This window comes from Apium graveolens, chromosome 1 (assembly GCF_009905375.1).
Source record: "Apium graveolens cultivar Ventura chromosome 1, ASM990537v1, whole genome shotgun sequence".
NCBI lineage: Eukaryota > Viridiplantae > Streptophyta > Magnoliopsida > Apiales > Apiaceae > Apium > Apium graveolens.
In genome coordinates, this window is record NC_133647.1 from 18204569 (window position 1) to 18221654 (window position 17086).

General features: G+C 41.8%; 1 protein-coding gene across 1 annotated transcript; it reads right to left on the bottom strand.

Moving 5' to 3' along the window:
- Nucleotides 1-8819: 8819 nt before the first annotated feature.
- On the bottom strand, nucleotides 8820-16256 carry LOC141719483 (polyamine oxidase 1). Its single transcript, XM_074521869.1, has 10 exons — nucleotides 16055-16256; nucleotides 15727-15976; nucleotides 14941-15066; nucleotides 14752-14813; nucleotides 14361-14515; nucleotides 12325-12468; nucleotides 10775-10924; nucleotides 9697-9951; nucleotides 9491-9572; nucleotides 8820-9394 (listed from the first exon to the last, which is right to left on the bottom strand). Exons 1-10 carry the CDS (start codon nucleotides 16104-16106, stop codon nucleotides 9180-9182), a joined length of 1491 nt encoding a protein of 496 aa, XP_074377970.1. The 5' UTR covers nucleotides 16107-16256; the 3' UTR covers nucleotides 8820-9179.
- Between the last annotated feature and the right edge of the window lie 830 nt (nucleotides 16257-17086).

Sequence of the window (17086 nt, forward strand, 5' to 3'; positions counted from 1 at the left end):
TGTGTCCACGTATGTATTTCTAATATAACTCTACTCTTCTGAAGCAAAATAGATAGTGTTATAGGGAGAATTTCGTATAACAATGTTGTGGAGGTTAATGGGCGGAACAAAGATCAAGGACGGTGTTTGAGGGCGGAGGAAGGTTTGTTTGGTGGTGGCTGAGCTTGTATGTGGACTCCTTAAGAAAGAATAGGGTTTGTTATTCTCTGTCAAGTGTCGACTCATGTCTCATACAAGTGCCTACGTACCCTATTTATAGGGATCAAGCCTTACGTAGTTCTTGGGGAACAAGTCACGTAGGCTAGGGTTAGGACTCTTCAGCCCGTGCAGCCCAAGCCCACGATAAAGTCAGGCCTTCAGCCAATTAGTCACGTAAATCTCGATCGGCTCCACACGCTTCCTACGATCTCGCGGCATCTCCGCAATCCTTCCCGTGATCGTAGGAACAACCCATATCGACCCCGAAATCTACGAGCAACTCAGTCATCTATGAGTCACTTTCCATGTTGCACACAAAGTCTTTCGATGCGGCCCGGCCTCGTCACCTCGGCCCGCACCGCCTTCAAATAATAAATATAATGTTACCTCTGTTTCTATAAGATGTGGGCTCATGAGCTCAGCCCGCGTATGGGCAGCTAAGCCCACCTCGCATGAAGGCACCTGAGCCCACCTCGCGTGGGCACAACCGAGCTCGGCTCGCATATGAGAGCCCAAATGACAAATATGAGCTCACCTTACATGTGTGAGCCCAGCTCGCATGTCCTCACTTGAGCCCAGCTCGCATGTTTGAGCCCAGCTCTCATATCATGAGCCCAGCTCTCATGTCATGAGCCCAGCTCGCATGTAAACTCAGCTCGCATGTTACGAGCCCAGCCCGCATGTGAACCCAGCTCGCATGTTGCGAGCCCAGCCCGCATGTGAACCCAGCTCGCATGTTGCGAGCCCAGCCCGCATGTGCTGGCCCAAGTCATATAAATCCATGGTTCTAGCCCACACACAAGAGTGCAGCTATTTAATGCACCGACAGGGACCTGTTTAGGGCCCATGGCCGAAAGCGGGCATAACAACTACCCCCCAAAATTCCTGGTCGCATCTTGAGGCCAGGTATTTTCTAATCCTTTTATGGCCTCGCAAGTGTGAGCCCTCCAGGCCGCATCAAACCGCCTCGCGTGTCTCGCCTCGCATGCCTTTCATCTTTGCATTCATTTTGACAGCCGTTGGACAGCTGGCGTGGGGATTCGTGTCATCTTATGAGATGACGACACGTGTCGCCTCCTCCTTTCTCTCTCCTATCTCCTATAAATATGTGGGATTTCAATTCATTTCTCACATTTCCAAAAAACACTTCCTGAATTGCTGCTCAATTTGCTCAAGGATCTACCACGGCGAAGATTATCATTTCAACAAGAACCGTCTACCGGCGGCGATATTCTCCGGGACCAGATTCATCAGGATCTTCATACACCTCTCCCACAGGTACTCTTCGATTCGAGCCCGTTTTTTTATTCATGCTTCATTTACGCACACCATGCGAGCACACACCACCTGTTCGATGCGAGTTCACACACAACCACAACGCGCGATGCGAGTCCATTTGCTCGTTTAGATACTTAGGTGCGATCCCGTGTGAGATGTGAGGACACTTAGGTGCGATCCCATACTTGTTTTTTTTTTTTTTTTTTTTTTAGGGCCACACACTAATCTTCACCATCCTTTACAGATGTCGAGTGCGTCTTCAGCCCGCTCCTATGGATCATCTCGCTCTTCCTCGAGCCCGGCTCGCACCTCTGCTAGCCCGGCTTGCTCTTCAGCTACTCCATCTCCATTAAACCAATACCCTCCTGAGCAGCGAGGCTCCAAGGACTTCCAACGCGAGCTGACCTCTCTTTCTGGTCGTCTTAGCCAACCTATCTCTCCCGGCTCAGCTATCACCCCTCAAGGGGCTTTGAACATTGCCAGAGTTGAGAACTCGATGCGAGCAGCTGGATCCGGCTCGCTTGATATTCACCTCGACCCGAACCCTGAGGATTTTACCAGGGAGAAGAATATATATAATTGGAGAAATAGGCCCGTGGACCTCTCTCATATTCCAGCCTCCCTTGGGGTAGAAGAGCTGCTAAACCGCGAGCCTGCTCCCTTGGATAAAGACCGAGCCGAGGAGATTTTAAGAGAAATGGCTGAAGAGAGGGCAGCCCGTCTGAGGCAAGCAGCAGCTAACCACCTCGACCCCATTCACCTTGACTCAGAATCAACTGACAGCGACCTGGGGAGTGCATACTATGACACCAGGAAGAAAGGAAAAAAGCCTGTAGCTGCTGAGTATCCCATCCTGGGACTCGAGGGTGAAGAGGACGGCTCGCATTGGTCCTATGACTCTCCTCAGAGCGAGGAGGTGGCAGATGTTACAAGTCAGTACAAGATTTGTAACTATAATTATGCCCCCGCAGCCTCTCCCGAGCCTTATGTGCCTCCTGCCCAGCCCGAGCTCGAGGGTGAGATTGTTTTCAGAAGACAGATCATTCCTGATGGGGAGGAGAGCTCAACTGCAAACGAGGAGGTTAAGGTGCTCGCTTGCCGCGACCTGCCTACCTCGCTGACTCAGAAATATCTGGCCGAGCACATTGAGCAGTTTCAGCTCGAGGGCCATATTGTCTTGCCCCTACCTCATATGAGATGCTATAGATTCAATCACTCGGAGAATGGAGGCAGGGTGCCTCGCATGGTCTTGTCCACCTTCCTATTAAGGCTGGGAATCTCCTCTCCTCTTCATCCCTTCATCAAAGATGTTTGCGAGTACTTCCAGCTCGCACCCCTTCAGATCAATCCAAACGGATACCGGGCCGCCCTCGCATTGTACATCATGTACCACAAATGCGGGTACCCTTCTCTAACCGCGAGGCAGCTGGGTTACTTCCTCCATTTGAAGCATTCTCCTAACGACTTTGGGTATTTCTACTTCTCTGTCTGGCCGTGCTTCAACAAGAAGAACCTCATCCACAACGGGCCGAGCAACTCAGGGAAGTGGAAGAGCCCTTACTTCTATATCCACGAGGTGCCTCGAGTCCAGACTCATTTTTATTATAATCCATGTAAGTTTTCTCCTGCCCGCTCTCGTCTCTTCTACCATAGCTCTTTCCTTTTAACAAGAATTTCTTCTATCTCCAGCCACCCCGCCTCGCACTGTCCTTGTGGGACAGGAAAAGATAAACGCGGACAGTCTTCTAAACCTTCTTAAGGCGGACCGGGACATCCGAAAACTCATAACGACCTCCAATCTGGTCGCATGTGGGTTTTTGAAGGAAGGAGTGAGGCTGACTCCTCAGAAGAAATCTAGTAAGAGATCCAGAAAGGGTAAGAATATCGGGCCCGCACGTCCGGGCCTGGCTGCTCGCATGCGCGAGCTTGTGTGCTCGCGTGCTCACTTTTCCTGCATGCATCTAGTTTCACATCGCACTTTAATTCTCCGTATTTTTCACTTGCTCACATTACTTCTTTCCTTTGCATCATGCTGTGACTAATCTATTGCTTTGTTGTTTTCTTTTTCAGAAATGGCCATATCCCCTATCCCCTTCATGGAAGAGGCTGAGCAGGCTGCGGCCTCGGGCCCAGTTCAGCCCGCAGCTGCGAGCACAAGGGCTCGATCTCAGGCCAATCCTCCGGCCCGCATGACTACTCTCTCCGAGCATCTCAAGGATTCAGGGCCCTCTCCTCGACTAAAGAGGCATAGAGGTAAAGAAGGAAAAACTGGCGAGCCTGAGCCAAAGAAAGCTGCTCCCTCTGATGCTCCTCTTCCCTCTTCTTCTTCTGCCAATGCGGTTGCGACCACATTCGGCCGGCTCGCCCAAGGTCACATCAGCGAGCAGGATTTAAAGGATTGGTCTTCTTCTGCTCTCGAGGTTAACCAGGATGCACTCTCCCGAGCCGCGGCCGAAGTATACTATCGTCAGTTATCTAAGGCTCGAGAGATGCGAGCCCTCAGCCAGACCAACACAAAGCTCGAGGCTAAAGTCAAGTCCCTTCAGAGTAAGGTCGCTGAGCACGGGCAAGAGAAAGTTACGCTGGTGAACAACTATAATCAGAAGATAGTTAATCTGAACGCTGCTCACGACAAGGCCCTAAGGGAGCAGAAGGAGGCTCATGACCTGGCTGCTGAGGCATGTAAGAAGGAGAAGGATGCCCTCGAGGAGAGGGTGCTTGAGCTGGAGGGATCAGTTTCTGCCCTGACCGAGGGCCATGAGGCCGCCCTCGCTGATGCTAGGAACCTGGGGGCCAGGAATTTCATGAAAGTCTTTATGAAGAAGGTTCCTGACTTCGATTGGGCGGCTCTGGGTGCGAGCACAGCGAGGCATGCTGACAAGTTGAAGCTGGAGATGGAGAGGGATGCCCAAATTGCTGAGGAGGCTAGGCTCGCGGCCGAGAAGGCCCAGGTCGCTGGTGAAAATCGTGAGGGAGCAGAGGCTGATAACCCTTAATGTAATTTTGATTAGAACTAGACTTTTGACTGGGTAAGCGGGCACCCCTCTCGCCTCGCGCTTGTATTTGAAATATTCTGCCTCGGGGCATAACTTATTTAACTTTTGTTTGTATAAAATGTCTAAGTTTTTTGTGCCCGCGTATGTCTTTACGGTGCTAGCTGTTTTTTTTTTTTTTTTTTTTTTTTTTTTTTTACCATGCTTCTACTGACCAAAAAGTAATCATAACTCTGGCCGCTTATGGCGAGCGTTACCCCTTCACTACGAGCCCAATTTATTCAGCTCGTGTCATTTGTTCAATCAAACAACCATTGAAAGAGAATGCCAAGTGGAGCAAGCCCGCATCGACTCGCAGGTGTTGTAGGTGTGCTCGCACTAGGAGCTCGTATGTGTCTTCTCCTCGCATCATGCGACTTTGAGTATGTTTGATGGAGGGCTGGGCCCCCTGGGTCGCATTTATGGTTTTGAGGGCCAGGGTATGGGCTCGCATCGCGAGCCTATATCTCTATCCACATCTTTTATCTACTGTGTTCGTATTTACCTAAGCGGGCCGTGGCCCGGCTCGTTTCATGTTCTTGGCATCAAGCGGGTCGGGGCCCAGCTTGATTTAACATGTTAATAAAACAACTGTTCTGTCCTCGCATGGGTTCCCAAGGATGGGGTCCCCTGCTGGGTATTTAATCTATTAACAGAAGTTAAAATATCAAGTGCACAAATAGAGATCAATCGTTTATTCATAGATAATGGGAAGTGAAAGGAATACATGCTTGTGGTCTCAGGGAGGCACCTATATGGCACTACCCCCCGAGACTTAGGAATATTTGAAGATAATACTAAGTCTGAAAAGAATAATATTACTGATAATACTTGCGAAGGTGTTCCGCGTTCCAGGCTCTTGGGATCAGCTTGTCTTGCATATCATTGAGGTGGTAGGTTCCCTCCCAGAGCACCGATTTTATCTTGTAAGGGCCTTCCCAATTTGCTCCCAAGACTCCGTGACTCACCACCTTGGTATTTGGCATGACCCGGCGCAGAACTAAATCTCCCACCTTGAAAGATCGGGATCGAACCTTACTGTTGTAATGCCTAGCTGTCCTCTGCTGATATGCCGCAATCCTGATCTGAGCCTCTTCTCGAGTTTCTTCGATCATATCCAAATAGAGCCGATGATTGACCTCGTTTGCCTCTGAGTCATAGTTGTCCCTTCGAAAAGATCCTGCTCCCACTTCAACGGGCACCATAGCTTCACACCCATACACCAAAGAGAAAGGGGTCTCTCCAGTTGTGGTTCGGGGTGTAGTGTTGTAAGACCATAGGACCTGGGCGAGTTCTTCTGGCCATGCTCCTTTCTTCTCTTCAAGCTTTGCCTTTAAGGTATGCTTAATGATTTTATTAACCGCCTCTGTCTGCCCGTTACTCTGGGGGTGGCAGACTGCGCTAAAGCTCTTCTGAATCCCCAGCTGCTCACAAAACTCTCGCATCTCCTTGCTATCAAATTGTTTCCCATTGTCAGATATCAGCTTGTAAGGGATGCCATAGCGACATACAATAGCCCTGTATACAAACTCCCTGAGCTTTCTCGATGTGATAGTGGCTAGGGGCTCAGCCTCTGCCCACTTAGTGAAATAGTCTACCGCAACTACCGCATACTTGACGCCTCCCCTGGCCTTCGGGAGTTCCCCAATCAGATCAATTCCCCACATGGAGAAGGGCCAGGGGCTCATGAGGGATGTGAGAGAGGCCACGGGGTTGTTGTAATAATTGGCATATCGCTGACACTTATCACAAGCTCGGGAGAATTCAAAGGCGTCCTTTTTCAGCGTTGGCCAGTAGTAGCCTTGACGGAGGATTTTCTGAGCTAGAGAGCTACCCCCCGAGTGATTGCCACAAATACCCTCGTGTACTTCCCTTAGGATGTAGTTGCATTCCTCCCCATGTATGCATTTGAGAAGAGGAACACTGAACCCTCTTCTGTATAGAATCTCGTCGTATATCACATAGCGGGCTGCTTTGTATTTTATTCTCCTTGTCCGCGCGTGTATATTACCTTAACATGTACGTCCGCGTGTGACTACAAACGCCTGATCGTTGGGTTTTCTTAAATGCCACGGGTCGCTCCATGTTAAATATTATTTTTTTCGCCAAGTTTGCATGCCGCCGTTGGGTCTTGTTATTCATCATGAGACTGCCTTTGCTGCACCATATTGCACCGCCTGGACTCCGCTGAATTGTGTGTTATTGTACATCCATATAGGATATATCTGCCACGAGCCCCTTTTTTTTTCACCATCGGTAATTGACTATCGATCCCCCATTGTATGGATGAACCATAAACCCACGAGTTTTGTAATATTATTCATCCTCCTCGAATAATAACCCCTCCTTCTAGCGCCAAATGTTATAGGGAGAATTTCGTATAACAATGTTGTGGAGGTTAATGGGCGGAACAAAGATCAAGGACGGTGTTTGAGGGCGGAGGAAGGTTTGTTTGGTGGTGGCTGAGCTTGTATGTGGACTCCTTAAGAAAGAATAGGGTTTGTTATTCTCTGTCAAGTGTCGACTCATGTCTCATACAAGTGCCTACGTACCCTATTTATAGGGATCAAGCCTTACGTAGTTCTTGGGGAACAAGTCACGTAGGCTAGGGTTAGGACTCTTCAGCCCGTGCAGCCCAAGCCCACGATAAAGTCAGGCCTTCAGCCAATTAGTCACGTAAATCTCGATCGGCTCCACACGCTTCCTACGATCTCGCGGCATCTCCGCAATCCTTCCCGTGATCGTAGGAACAACCCATATCGACCCCGAAATCTACGAGCAACTCAGTCATCTATGAGTCACTTTCCATGTTGCACACAAAGTCTTTCGATGCGGCCCGGCCTCGTCACCTCGGCCCGCACCGCCTTCAAATAATAAATATAATGTTACCTCTGTTTCTATAAGATGTGGGCTCATGAGCTCAGCCCGCGTATGGGCAGCTAAGCCCACCTCGCATGAAGGCACCTGAGCCCACCTCGCGTGGGCACAACCGAGCTCGGCTCGCATATGAGAGCCCAAATGACAAATATGAGCTCACCTTACATGTGTGAGCCCAGCTCGCATATCCTCACTTGAGCCCAGCTCGCATGTTTGAGCCCAGCTCTCATATCATGAGCCCAGCTCTCATGTCATGAGCCCAGCTCGCATGTAAACTCAGCTCGCATGTTACGAGCCCAGCCCGCATGTGAACCCAACTCGCATGTTGCGAGCCCAGCCCGCATGTGAACCCAGCTCGCATGTTGCGAGCCCAGCCCGCATGTGCTGGCCCAAGTCATATAAATCCATGGTTCTAGCCCACACACAAGAGTCCAGCTATTTAATGCACCGACAGGGACCTGTTTAGGGCCCATGGCCGAAAGCGGGCATAACAGATAGAAAGAAGTAAAAACTTACAGGGCAACCAACGTGGAAATGTATCATTCATTTCGACCCGAATGAATTTTAGAAAATTTGGATTTGGGTTCGGATTTGGATTTAGCCCCAAAAAATGTATTTCATTAGTTGTTAAATGGGGTTGAACACTGAGCAACAGAATCCTAAATATAATTGGACATTCTACTACACTAATAAAAGCCACTTATTGGTAGCAAGATCTAGCAAGTATGCAACTAGTAAATGATAATTTCTGGTGGCGGGACCGTTCCTTCGACGCCATGCCTAAGGACATGCTCCCGAGTTTTTTAATGGGAAGGAAGGAAGTGTTTAGGAGGTAAAGTATTTTCATCACATTTATGGAGTGAAAGTTTTGGAGCGAAAGATTGTGAAATTTAAATTCATTAACACTTGCTTTCGCTCCTTTTAAAAACTCGGGAGCATAATTACGAAGGGAAGTGAAACTAATTTACTTACCCTTCACTTGTTCCTTTTTAAAACTCGGGAGCAAGGGGTGAATCTTTCGACACTGTGGAGGTGTAGCTGTGGTGGACTTCCTCCCAAACAACATCAGAAGGGATTTGGGTCCCGCGGCGCTGATTATTCTCATGATAGATGGGTGACAGTTGTCCCTATCATGTGCTTAGGCAGTGCCTCACGTGCTGGGATTTCTCATTATTGGACTTGCACGATTGGGTCAGTTAGGATTATTAGTGGGATTTCCCAATATTAGGCTTGCGGAATTGGGCCAGTTAAGATAGTAGTGTGTAGGACTGGACTGAGTTCGGAGCCCGGGTCTAATTCTCGCATGAGCTACATGTACTATCAGTAAACTTATAGTTTTTTTAGGATGAGCATCAGATTTGCTCTGATATGGATGCTTTCAAAGACAAATTGCAGCTAAGTGATTACATAGTAAAAATACAATGCACAAAATGATTTTAATAGATCAAAACAATGGCAATAAAACTGCAAATTCAAAGAATTCTAATTTATGCTTTGCCCCACTCGCTACAACGAATAATTTACATGTATACCCGCGACCAAATTTCAATCAAATGAATACCCTTTGTCACTATTACTACCATCAAGCTTATCTATCTTCCTGCATGCCCTTCGCTATTCTAGTTTGCAAACAAAAAATTCAGCATTGCCTTTGATTCTGTTGTGTGAAAGGCATCCATGGCTCGTAATGTATCTATTCTGAAGTCTGAGCCCACCGAAACACTTCTGTCACTCATAGACCGAGTTACAATTTTCGTTGTTATCAATATGGAATAGGTGCTTTGGTTCATCTAGTCATAAGATCGGCTCTGAGAAACCTAATTTGGTACTATTAAGGAAATGTTGAGTAGGAATATCGCATTTGTGAAGAGGTGATACTGCATCTGTTTGAGTCGACAATGATAAGGAACCGGTTAAGGCTAGCAAAGGGTCTACCAGGAAAGGCTGTATCAGTTTTTTCCTTTCACTCTCCTTTATTTCCTCCAGTAAAGCTTTGCCTGTGTCTATACCTGCTTATAAATTTTAATGATTCTGTTAAAACTATCAAGATTGGACAGCCATTTTAGTAAGGCTGTAATGGAAGAAACTATGATATAGACTACTACCTGAAAGATAACCGCCGTGGACATAACCATTAAACTTTTCACTCGTGTGCTCTCCAGTGAAAAATATCCTTCCAACAGGGGCCTATCGAAAGTGTTACAGTGGTATTAGCAAAAGGTTACTGATTGAACAAAAAGTATTATGATATGCAGACACATTCTAGCATATTAAAAAAAACGTTCGCTCATAATAATATATTAGGTTGTACCTTAATATTATCGACTAATTGTTGGTTAACATGTATAGGGTAGTTGCTGTAGCTGCCCCGTTGGAAGCGATTACTCCACCAGCGAGGCACAAGTATATCACTGGCATCCGGAATATTAGGCCCAAACATGTTCCTAAGAACATCCATTGCTTCTTTCAGTGTTTCTTGATCTGATTGAGCTTCAACACGTTTGGATTCTCCATTAGTCAATGTCACAACAAGAATATTAGACCCAGGATAAGCGTTCTCCATGTGCTGATAGGATGGCAACAGATCAACAAACATCAATTACAATATAGTATAGATAGCTAACCAGTAAACTAATACATATTCAATAAAAATTCACCTTAAAATAATAGAAAAATGTCAGTTTGAGTTCTAAATTCAAGAGGGGTTATGCCAATGATTAGGATATTAAACATACAATTTTAATAAGTATCTATGATACATCACGTGTGAACAAAAAATCTCCACACCATCACTTTAGCAACTCAATTCGTATAAATAGACATTTCAAGGGTGGACAAAGATTTGGTTTTTTTGGTTCAACCAACTATAGTTTATGGGCATCAAGAATTGACAGGCACATTAACTAAGATAAAGTTTAAACTAATTAAGGACAGCAATGGCGATGCTGTTTAATTATCTTTACAATAGAGAGATCTATAAATTTCTATACTCGTTATCTGAGATCAAACAATAGTTATCAATGTACATATAAATTAGCAGTAGCTTCCTGTCACATAAACTTCAACCCATCCTCCTAACAACCAATTTCGTCCATATTTTAAAAATGTATATTTAAGATGACAATTCAGATTAATTACTTACTCATAATTGGGAGGGAATCAAACATACCTATGGCGTCTAAACAACAAACAAACAAACTAAGCGCAATTCCCTGAACTACAGGATCTTTCATCATACTTGTTGACCAACAATATGTTTTGCATTCTAGAAAATGCAAGAATAATTTGTTCAAGAAAATTTCCCAGTATGAAATAAACATCATCGAAATGTAGACCGTGCAAGTAATAAAAAAATGCAGTTTATAATAAGCCATAAATTATATACTAACCTGCCAGAATGTGTAGTATCCTCTCCTCTCATGAGCATACATAAAGAACTCTTTCTCTGCCCCACTAGGCCAGAACTGATATGGAAATTTTAAGAAAATCTTTGTGTAAACTATCACATCCAATTCCTCAATAGCTTCCAATTTCCACCTCTGTTCATTATTTTTTATTGCATTAGTTTTAAATCAAACAAGTATAAAATAGGAAGGTACGAGCATCGATAATATTACCTTCTTAAGTAATGATACCACAGAAATTAACCATATATAATAATAATCCATAGATGAAACCTTTAAACACTAAGTCATTAGGAATACAATATGGCTCAACAAAGCTTGCAAGCAATAATCAATAATGTAACATGATATTTTAACCTTAATTTTAAAATTTTGAGCCAAAAGTCCAATCTTGGGAAAGGAAAATTGGCTTCAAATTTTCTTTATTTATAAAGAAAACTAAGAGCTGGGAGCATTAAAGTAGACTCTACATGGAAAATCTACATGGAAAAAGAATCCAAGGACTTGTAGTTTATCTATATATTAATAGAGGTCCCATATAGCTTCAAGGGCTTAGATGCTGACAGTCATTCAGTTCTTCATATACCAATATATTAAATGAAATGAATATAGCTGTCATCAAGTTGTTTTTTGCGACATTCTGATACATATGTGAACTTTTAAACTTGAGCATACCAGCTTCTAAGCCCACTGATCTTAGTTTTAGAATGGATTATTTAAAAATTCAGAATAAAGTTCCAAACCAGAAAACTTTTTTACATGGGATCTTTATTTTGAGCATACTCATTCCTACACACTTAGAGGGGTTCTACCACCTATAAAGGACCATTTCTAGCAATGGCTTTATTGGAACCTTTAAGTTGGGCCAGATGATCGAATCAAAATGCCACTAAAAACATAGAAAAGATTGGCACTACACATTAATTAGCGAGATTTTGGTACTCTTTACTACACTGTATTTTCCTACTTCTCAACATGATCACGTTATGATACACTCTGAATTTAAACAAATGCAATCTGTAATTTAAGCAACGCTAATTCATTTTTTACGGATAGATACATTATTCAACCTACAAAGAGCTATCGACCTGTAATAGTACATAGTTCAACTTATTTCTATCCCAACATGATGTAATCACCGCAAATTATCATTCACCATTACTTAAAGGGTCCATGTCTACAACTAATGTTAGTTGTTACCTATTATCCGTCCCAAAGTACCAAGGAATGCATTTTTTTCTTTGTTCGCTAAGTGGAAATGGCAGTAAATGTAGAGACTAGAATGTCTCCAGTATGCATATATATATAACACAATTATGCTTTCCAAGTAGAACAAGTGTGGAACATCAGCAAGGCTTAATCTAGCGGATACTTTTCTAATTTTAATGATAAGAGATCGAGGAATGAAATCTCAGTCAGGGCATGCATGTGTATAAGTATTTAAACTATTGTAGTTGACCTTTACCAAAGGAGTGCGGATAGTAGGCAATAAATAACATTAACTTGTGTTTATTAAAGTATTAAGTCATACTTACGGGCAAGGGAGGTTTAAAGGAAATGAGATCACTTTGGAGAACACCAATGCTAGCTGACAAAATCAAGTAATTTGCTTCGTAACTGCAGTCATCTTCTGTTGTCACCAGAACTCCGTTTCTCGAGTGCTGTAATTCCCGAACAACCTGCCACATTTTCATCCAACCAATCATAAATACATCAATTATGCTAGCAAACAATATCATACTCCATATTATTAAGTAATCCAACTGTATTTTCTAGCATCTTGCACATGAATCAAGTAAGATGACAGCGTCAAATTATATAATTCCAAGCAACAACTAACCCCTCCTCAGAATCTCAGAAGTCAAACTAAGAAAATCTGTGCAAGAATAAACCAATGTATAGGAATGAGTGCATGTGTAAAAAAAATTACTACTAGGGTAGGTAAATTAAGTCATGCACCCATAAAGTCATAGTCCAAAGGTTCTGTTCAGTAAATGTACACGTTTAACAGCTATGATTCACAGCATTTTTTAGTCACCAGGAAGGGCCGAGGGGGAGACTATCAATGATTGAATTTTTTTTTTACCCACAGAAAGTAAATAACTAAATTTACAGGAAACAGCCAAACCACATGTCAAATGAAGAAATTGACAAGACCTCTAGATGAGCATCCCCTTGTTTTTAAGTTAAAAGTTTACAGCTTGGGCTCGACTTTACCTACAACAAGAGTATGGAAATAGAGAAAGATAGCCTAGATAATATAGACAATATAGAAAGATTGTGAAACATGTTCAGGGCCTACTTGCTGGTGCAATGTGTAAAATCATTTTCAATATGACATTGATTTATATCTGTGTTTTATGTATCATCGATGGTCCGGGGCATACGATTGTGCGCTATAACAATCGTTTAGATTCGGGACCCATGTATCATAATGTATGTATATGTGCTGGTATTTCTTTCTTTTCTAATGCATTTGTGTAACATTGGAATTGAAAGGGCACAGAGATTGACATTGCCCCCACCCTGAGATGCTGTCATTCTGCCCCACCAATACATTGTAAGTACTCTTGTTGTCTTAAGTCAATTATGTTTGTTTTCTTTATTCATTTAGGAGAGAGCTAGAGTCTATAATGTACATCACTCTTAAGATATATTTCAAGCAAATAACTTGTTAAATTTTAACCAAGATCAAATGCCACTTTCTTCAGAAGTGAGTTCTTATTGACTGGGACAGGAAATGACCCAGTTCTTATATAAATCATGAAAGGTAAAATGTTCATAGAAGTGCAAGAATCTACCAAGATATTTGTTAAATGCAAACCATTTTCAATACTTATTAAGCCTAAACATTGACAACATGCAACACTTTTTTCTACATATATTGCAGATGACTAAATCTGCAGAAATATGATGCTACTATAACACTTTCTTCTACCTGTAGGAAAAGCATCTTAAGGATTTATATAAAATCAACTGATTATTTTATGATACGATCGAAAACCCGATTTACACGATTCCCGAGTACATTTATTTATCCTGTATCCATCATAAATTGATAATCAACCACAACAAACACAAGTTTGATAAGACAAAGCAAATACTATTAAAAATTAGTTTATTAGGTGAGCATAGAAGAACTGAAGACCACAATAATTAGTAACAAGGCCATCATTTTTCCAGACAGCAAAACCAAGAGATTCTTCATGCAAACATAAATAAATGTAAAAAGCCAAAGTAAGTTGACCCAAACAAAAACAGGTAGCTTGATATGAAAAAAGCTACTAGTTTAAAAAAAAGAGAAATTATATTAAATAAAGTCCTTATCTGCAGCAATACCAATATAAAAAGGACAACTGGTTTAATTGTCTGCATACAAAAAAAAAGATTATTATTCATTTTTTATAATATAGATGTTCCTCTTTTACAATAACTTTCTATCTGTTTCTTTTCATTTTATTACATTTGCCCATCTTTAGTGTCACCTTACAATTGGCACATAAAAGAACTGTCAAATCCCATCCACAAATCAAAACAAAAAAGAAAGATTTATTGGTGTTTTCCTGCTTACCTTGTTGAGTTTGAGTCTGCTGTCTGAGATTTTACCATCAGATGTAAAAAGAAAATTTTCAGCCATTTTGTATAGCAGATGTTCATATCCTCTTTCATCAGCCACTAAAAATTCCTTCTCCCCAAAATCTACATATGTAGATATTGGTTCAACCTCTGCAACAAAAACCCAATTCTTAGTTTGTAAGTTTTCATATTTAAATCTTGTTTGGTTTGCCCCGAAAATGATTGCATTTTGCATTATTTAAGGAAAATGAATTGAAAAGTGGTAAGGTCCACTTAATAGAGAACTTGGGCAACTCATAAAACACAAGACCCCATTTTGATTTTCCTTAACTTTTTCATACACCAATAATAAGAATAATAGAGTTAAGGAGATTACTGAGACTGACCTGCCATTTCGAAATCATGTAGGATAAAGTCAATAGCCAACTCTATTGGTGTTGCTGGACTACTGCAATAACAATCATAAGAGGCATGGTTAATGACACTCGTGCATAATCTTAATCCGTTTCCACATATGATCAACATTTCCAAAGGCAAACTTATTGCCAGTTTTAAGTATTGAGAAAATGCAATACCATGGCTGATCGATTTTTTTGGTCTCATCAAGATCATTTTCCTCTTCATTCTTCAGTTTCTGAATTGCGGATTCCACGGCCTTGTTATATGAATCAGAAGCTATTCCACTTGGGAAAATCTTTCCACTAATGCAAAAATATTGACATAAAAAAAACGAAGAAACAAACTATCACAGAATATAGTACCATTTATTCAGACACTATAATTAATCAACTAATCATCGCAAACTAAAAATCTAAATAACTCCAAAAAAAACCCATATTTTGATAATTTACGAAGAGCCTAGAAGCAAAATCTAACCCCCAACCCCTCTCCTCAACAAGGTGGGTTTGGGGCTCATATGTCACTCCGCCTCCACTTACACTTATCTATAAAAGTATCCCCCAAAAAATACAAATATTCAAGGTAATTTAACAGAAAACAGAAGTAAAAAGAAGAAGAAACAGCATAACGGAAGTATCAATAAAAATGTTCTTTGTTAGGTACAATAATAATGATAACATTTAGTGAAAAACCAATGGAAAACCAAAGACTAATGAAGTAAAATGTGGAAGCCTACGTGTGAGCTTATATAAATACACATTATATGTCTAGGCATAGTTATGACCAGTAAACTAAATCCGCCATTACTACTAATTTCCGGTATGAAAGCATATAGTTAGTGAAATGTGTTCACATACACAAATATTAGATAAACAAATAGTATATCCCGCTCGTAGAAGGGCTAAAACATAAATGTATACAATGTATCAAGCTAGAGCAGGGTAAGATATACGCAGACTTACGAGGGGTCATAAATGTTGTAACGAGCATTGGTATAGTCAGAAAAACAAGTACGAAGACCGGATTGCTGAGCCAAATCCCAAACAGGATTAATTTGAGTCCCTCCAACTCCGGCAATCCAACCTGCACCTAGCTCCACCGACACCCCGCCAAATTCTTGTTTTCTGATCCTTCCTCCGACCCTTTCCGACGCTTCTAATATTATTATATCTTCCACTCCATTCTCCACTAGCACCTTCGCTGCCGATAAACCTACACATACATAAACAAACATGTAATGTATTTGCGAGAATGTGAGATGAATAACGAAGAGTTTTGTGTTGTTTGTACCTGATATTCCGGCGCCGACGATGATAACGGAAGATCGTGCTGGAGATGCCATGGACGCGAAATGGATGTGTGTGTGTGTGTGGGAGAGAGAGAGAGAGAGATGGATGGATGCGTATGTGTAAGAGAGCTTGGCTTATGTTTTGTTGTAATGAAGCGGGAGGCGTATTATATATAGTTTCAGTTACGAAAGGAAACGTCTCCGGTCTGTACTCTTTTGCGGTCGTGTGGATTTTTTTTTTTTTTTAAGCAGCCTTGCTTGGATTAAGGTCGAGTATTCGTAATGGAAGGTTAAAAATTCATTAAGATTAAGGTTTTAAATTATTTTAAAATTCTCAAATACTCAAAGTGATTATTTATTGAGCAAGTTGGATAATTCAAGTGATTAAAAATTTATTTTCAATCTTGTTAAATAATTTCATTGTCGTTTATTCCAAAAATTTATGTAAACATATACGTAGGTTATAAATTATGATTTTATGGTGATTTTAACAAGATTGCAAACTTTTATCAAGTAGTATTTAAAATTAGAAGATCAAAAACCGGAGTATCCTAGTTACCGATCCGGAATCCGGTTTAAAAAATTTGAAAATTCGGATATTTAGTCCGATCAAGCTACAGTTATAATGCATATGTGATTTGGTAAAAGTGATACTTCCTTAATTTGTATGATCACACTCACATGAAGCTGATATATACCCGTTTTTTTCGACAAATGCACAAAATTTTCATTAAATTGAATATAATATAGCCGAGACAAACCCCAACTGTCGATATAATCAGGTAATAAAATAAATAGTATACTAAAATCAATTAGATAATTTGTTTCCTGATCGTTTAATACATAGAATTTAAAAATTCTTGAAACTAAAAACGAAAATCAAAGACATCTCGGACGATCCAAATTGCACCAGCATCTCTGAAGATAGCAACATCGCATATCACGTAAAAACTATGGTTAGCCCAATATTCAGAAACAACAATCACATAAAATGAGATTGGAGAAGCGACACCCCAGCTATCTACATGCCGGAC

Bases quoted from the DNA above. Each gene is read 5' to 3' on its own strand.
- LOC141719483 (XM_074521869.1), bottom strand. From the start codon at position 16,106: ATGGCATCTCCAGCACGATCTTCCGTTATCATCGTCGGCGCCGGAATA. The intron at 15,977-16,054 runs GTACAAACAACA...ATGTATGTGTAG, and splicing joins CGTCGGCGCCGGAATATCAG to GTTTATCGGCAGCGAAGGTG. The intron at 14,814-14,940 runs GTATTGCATTTT...TTGTTATTGCAG, and splicing joins AAAAAAATCGATCAGCCATG to TAGTCCAGCAACACCAATAG.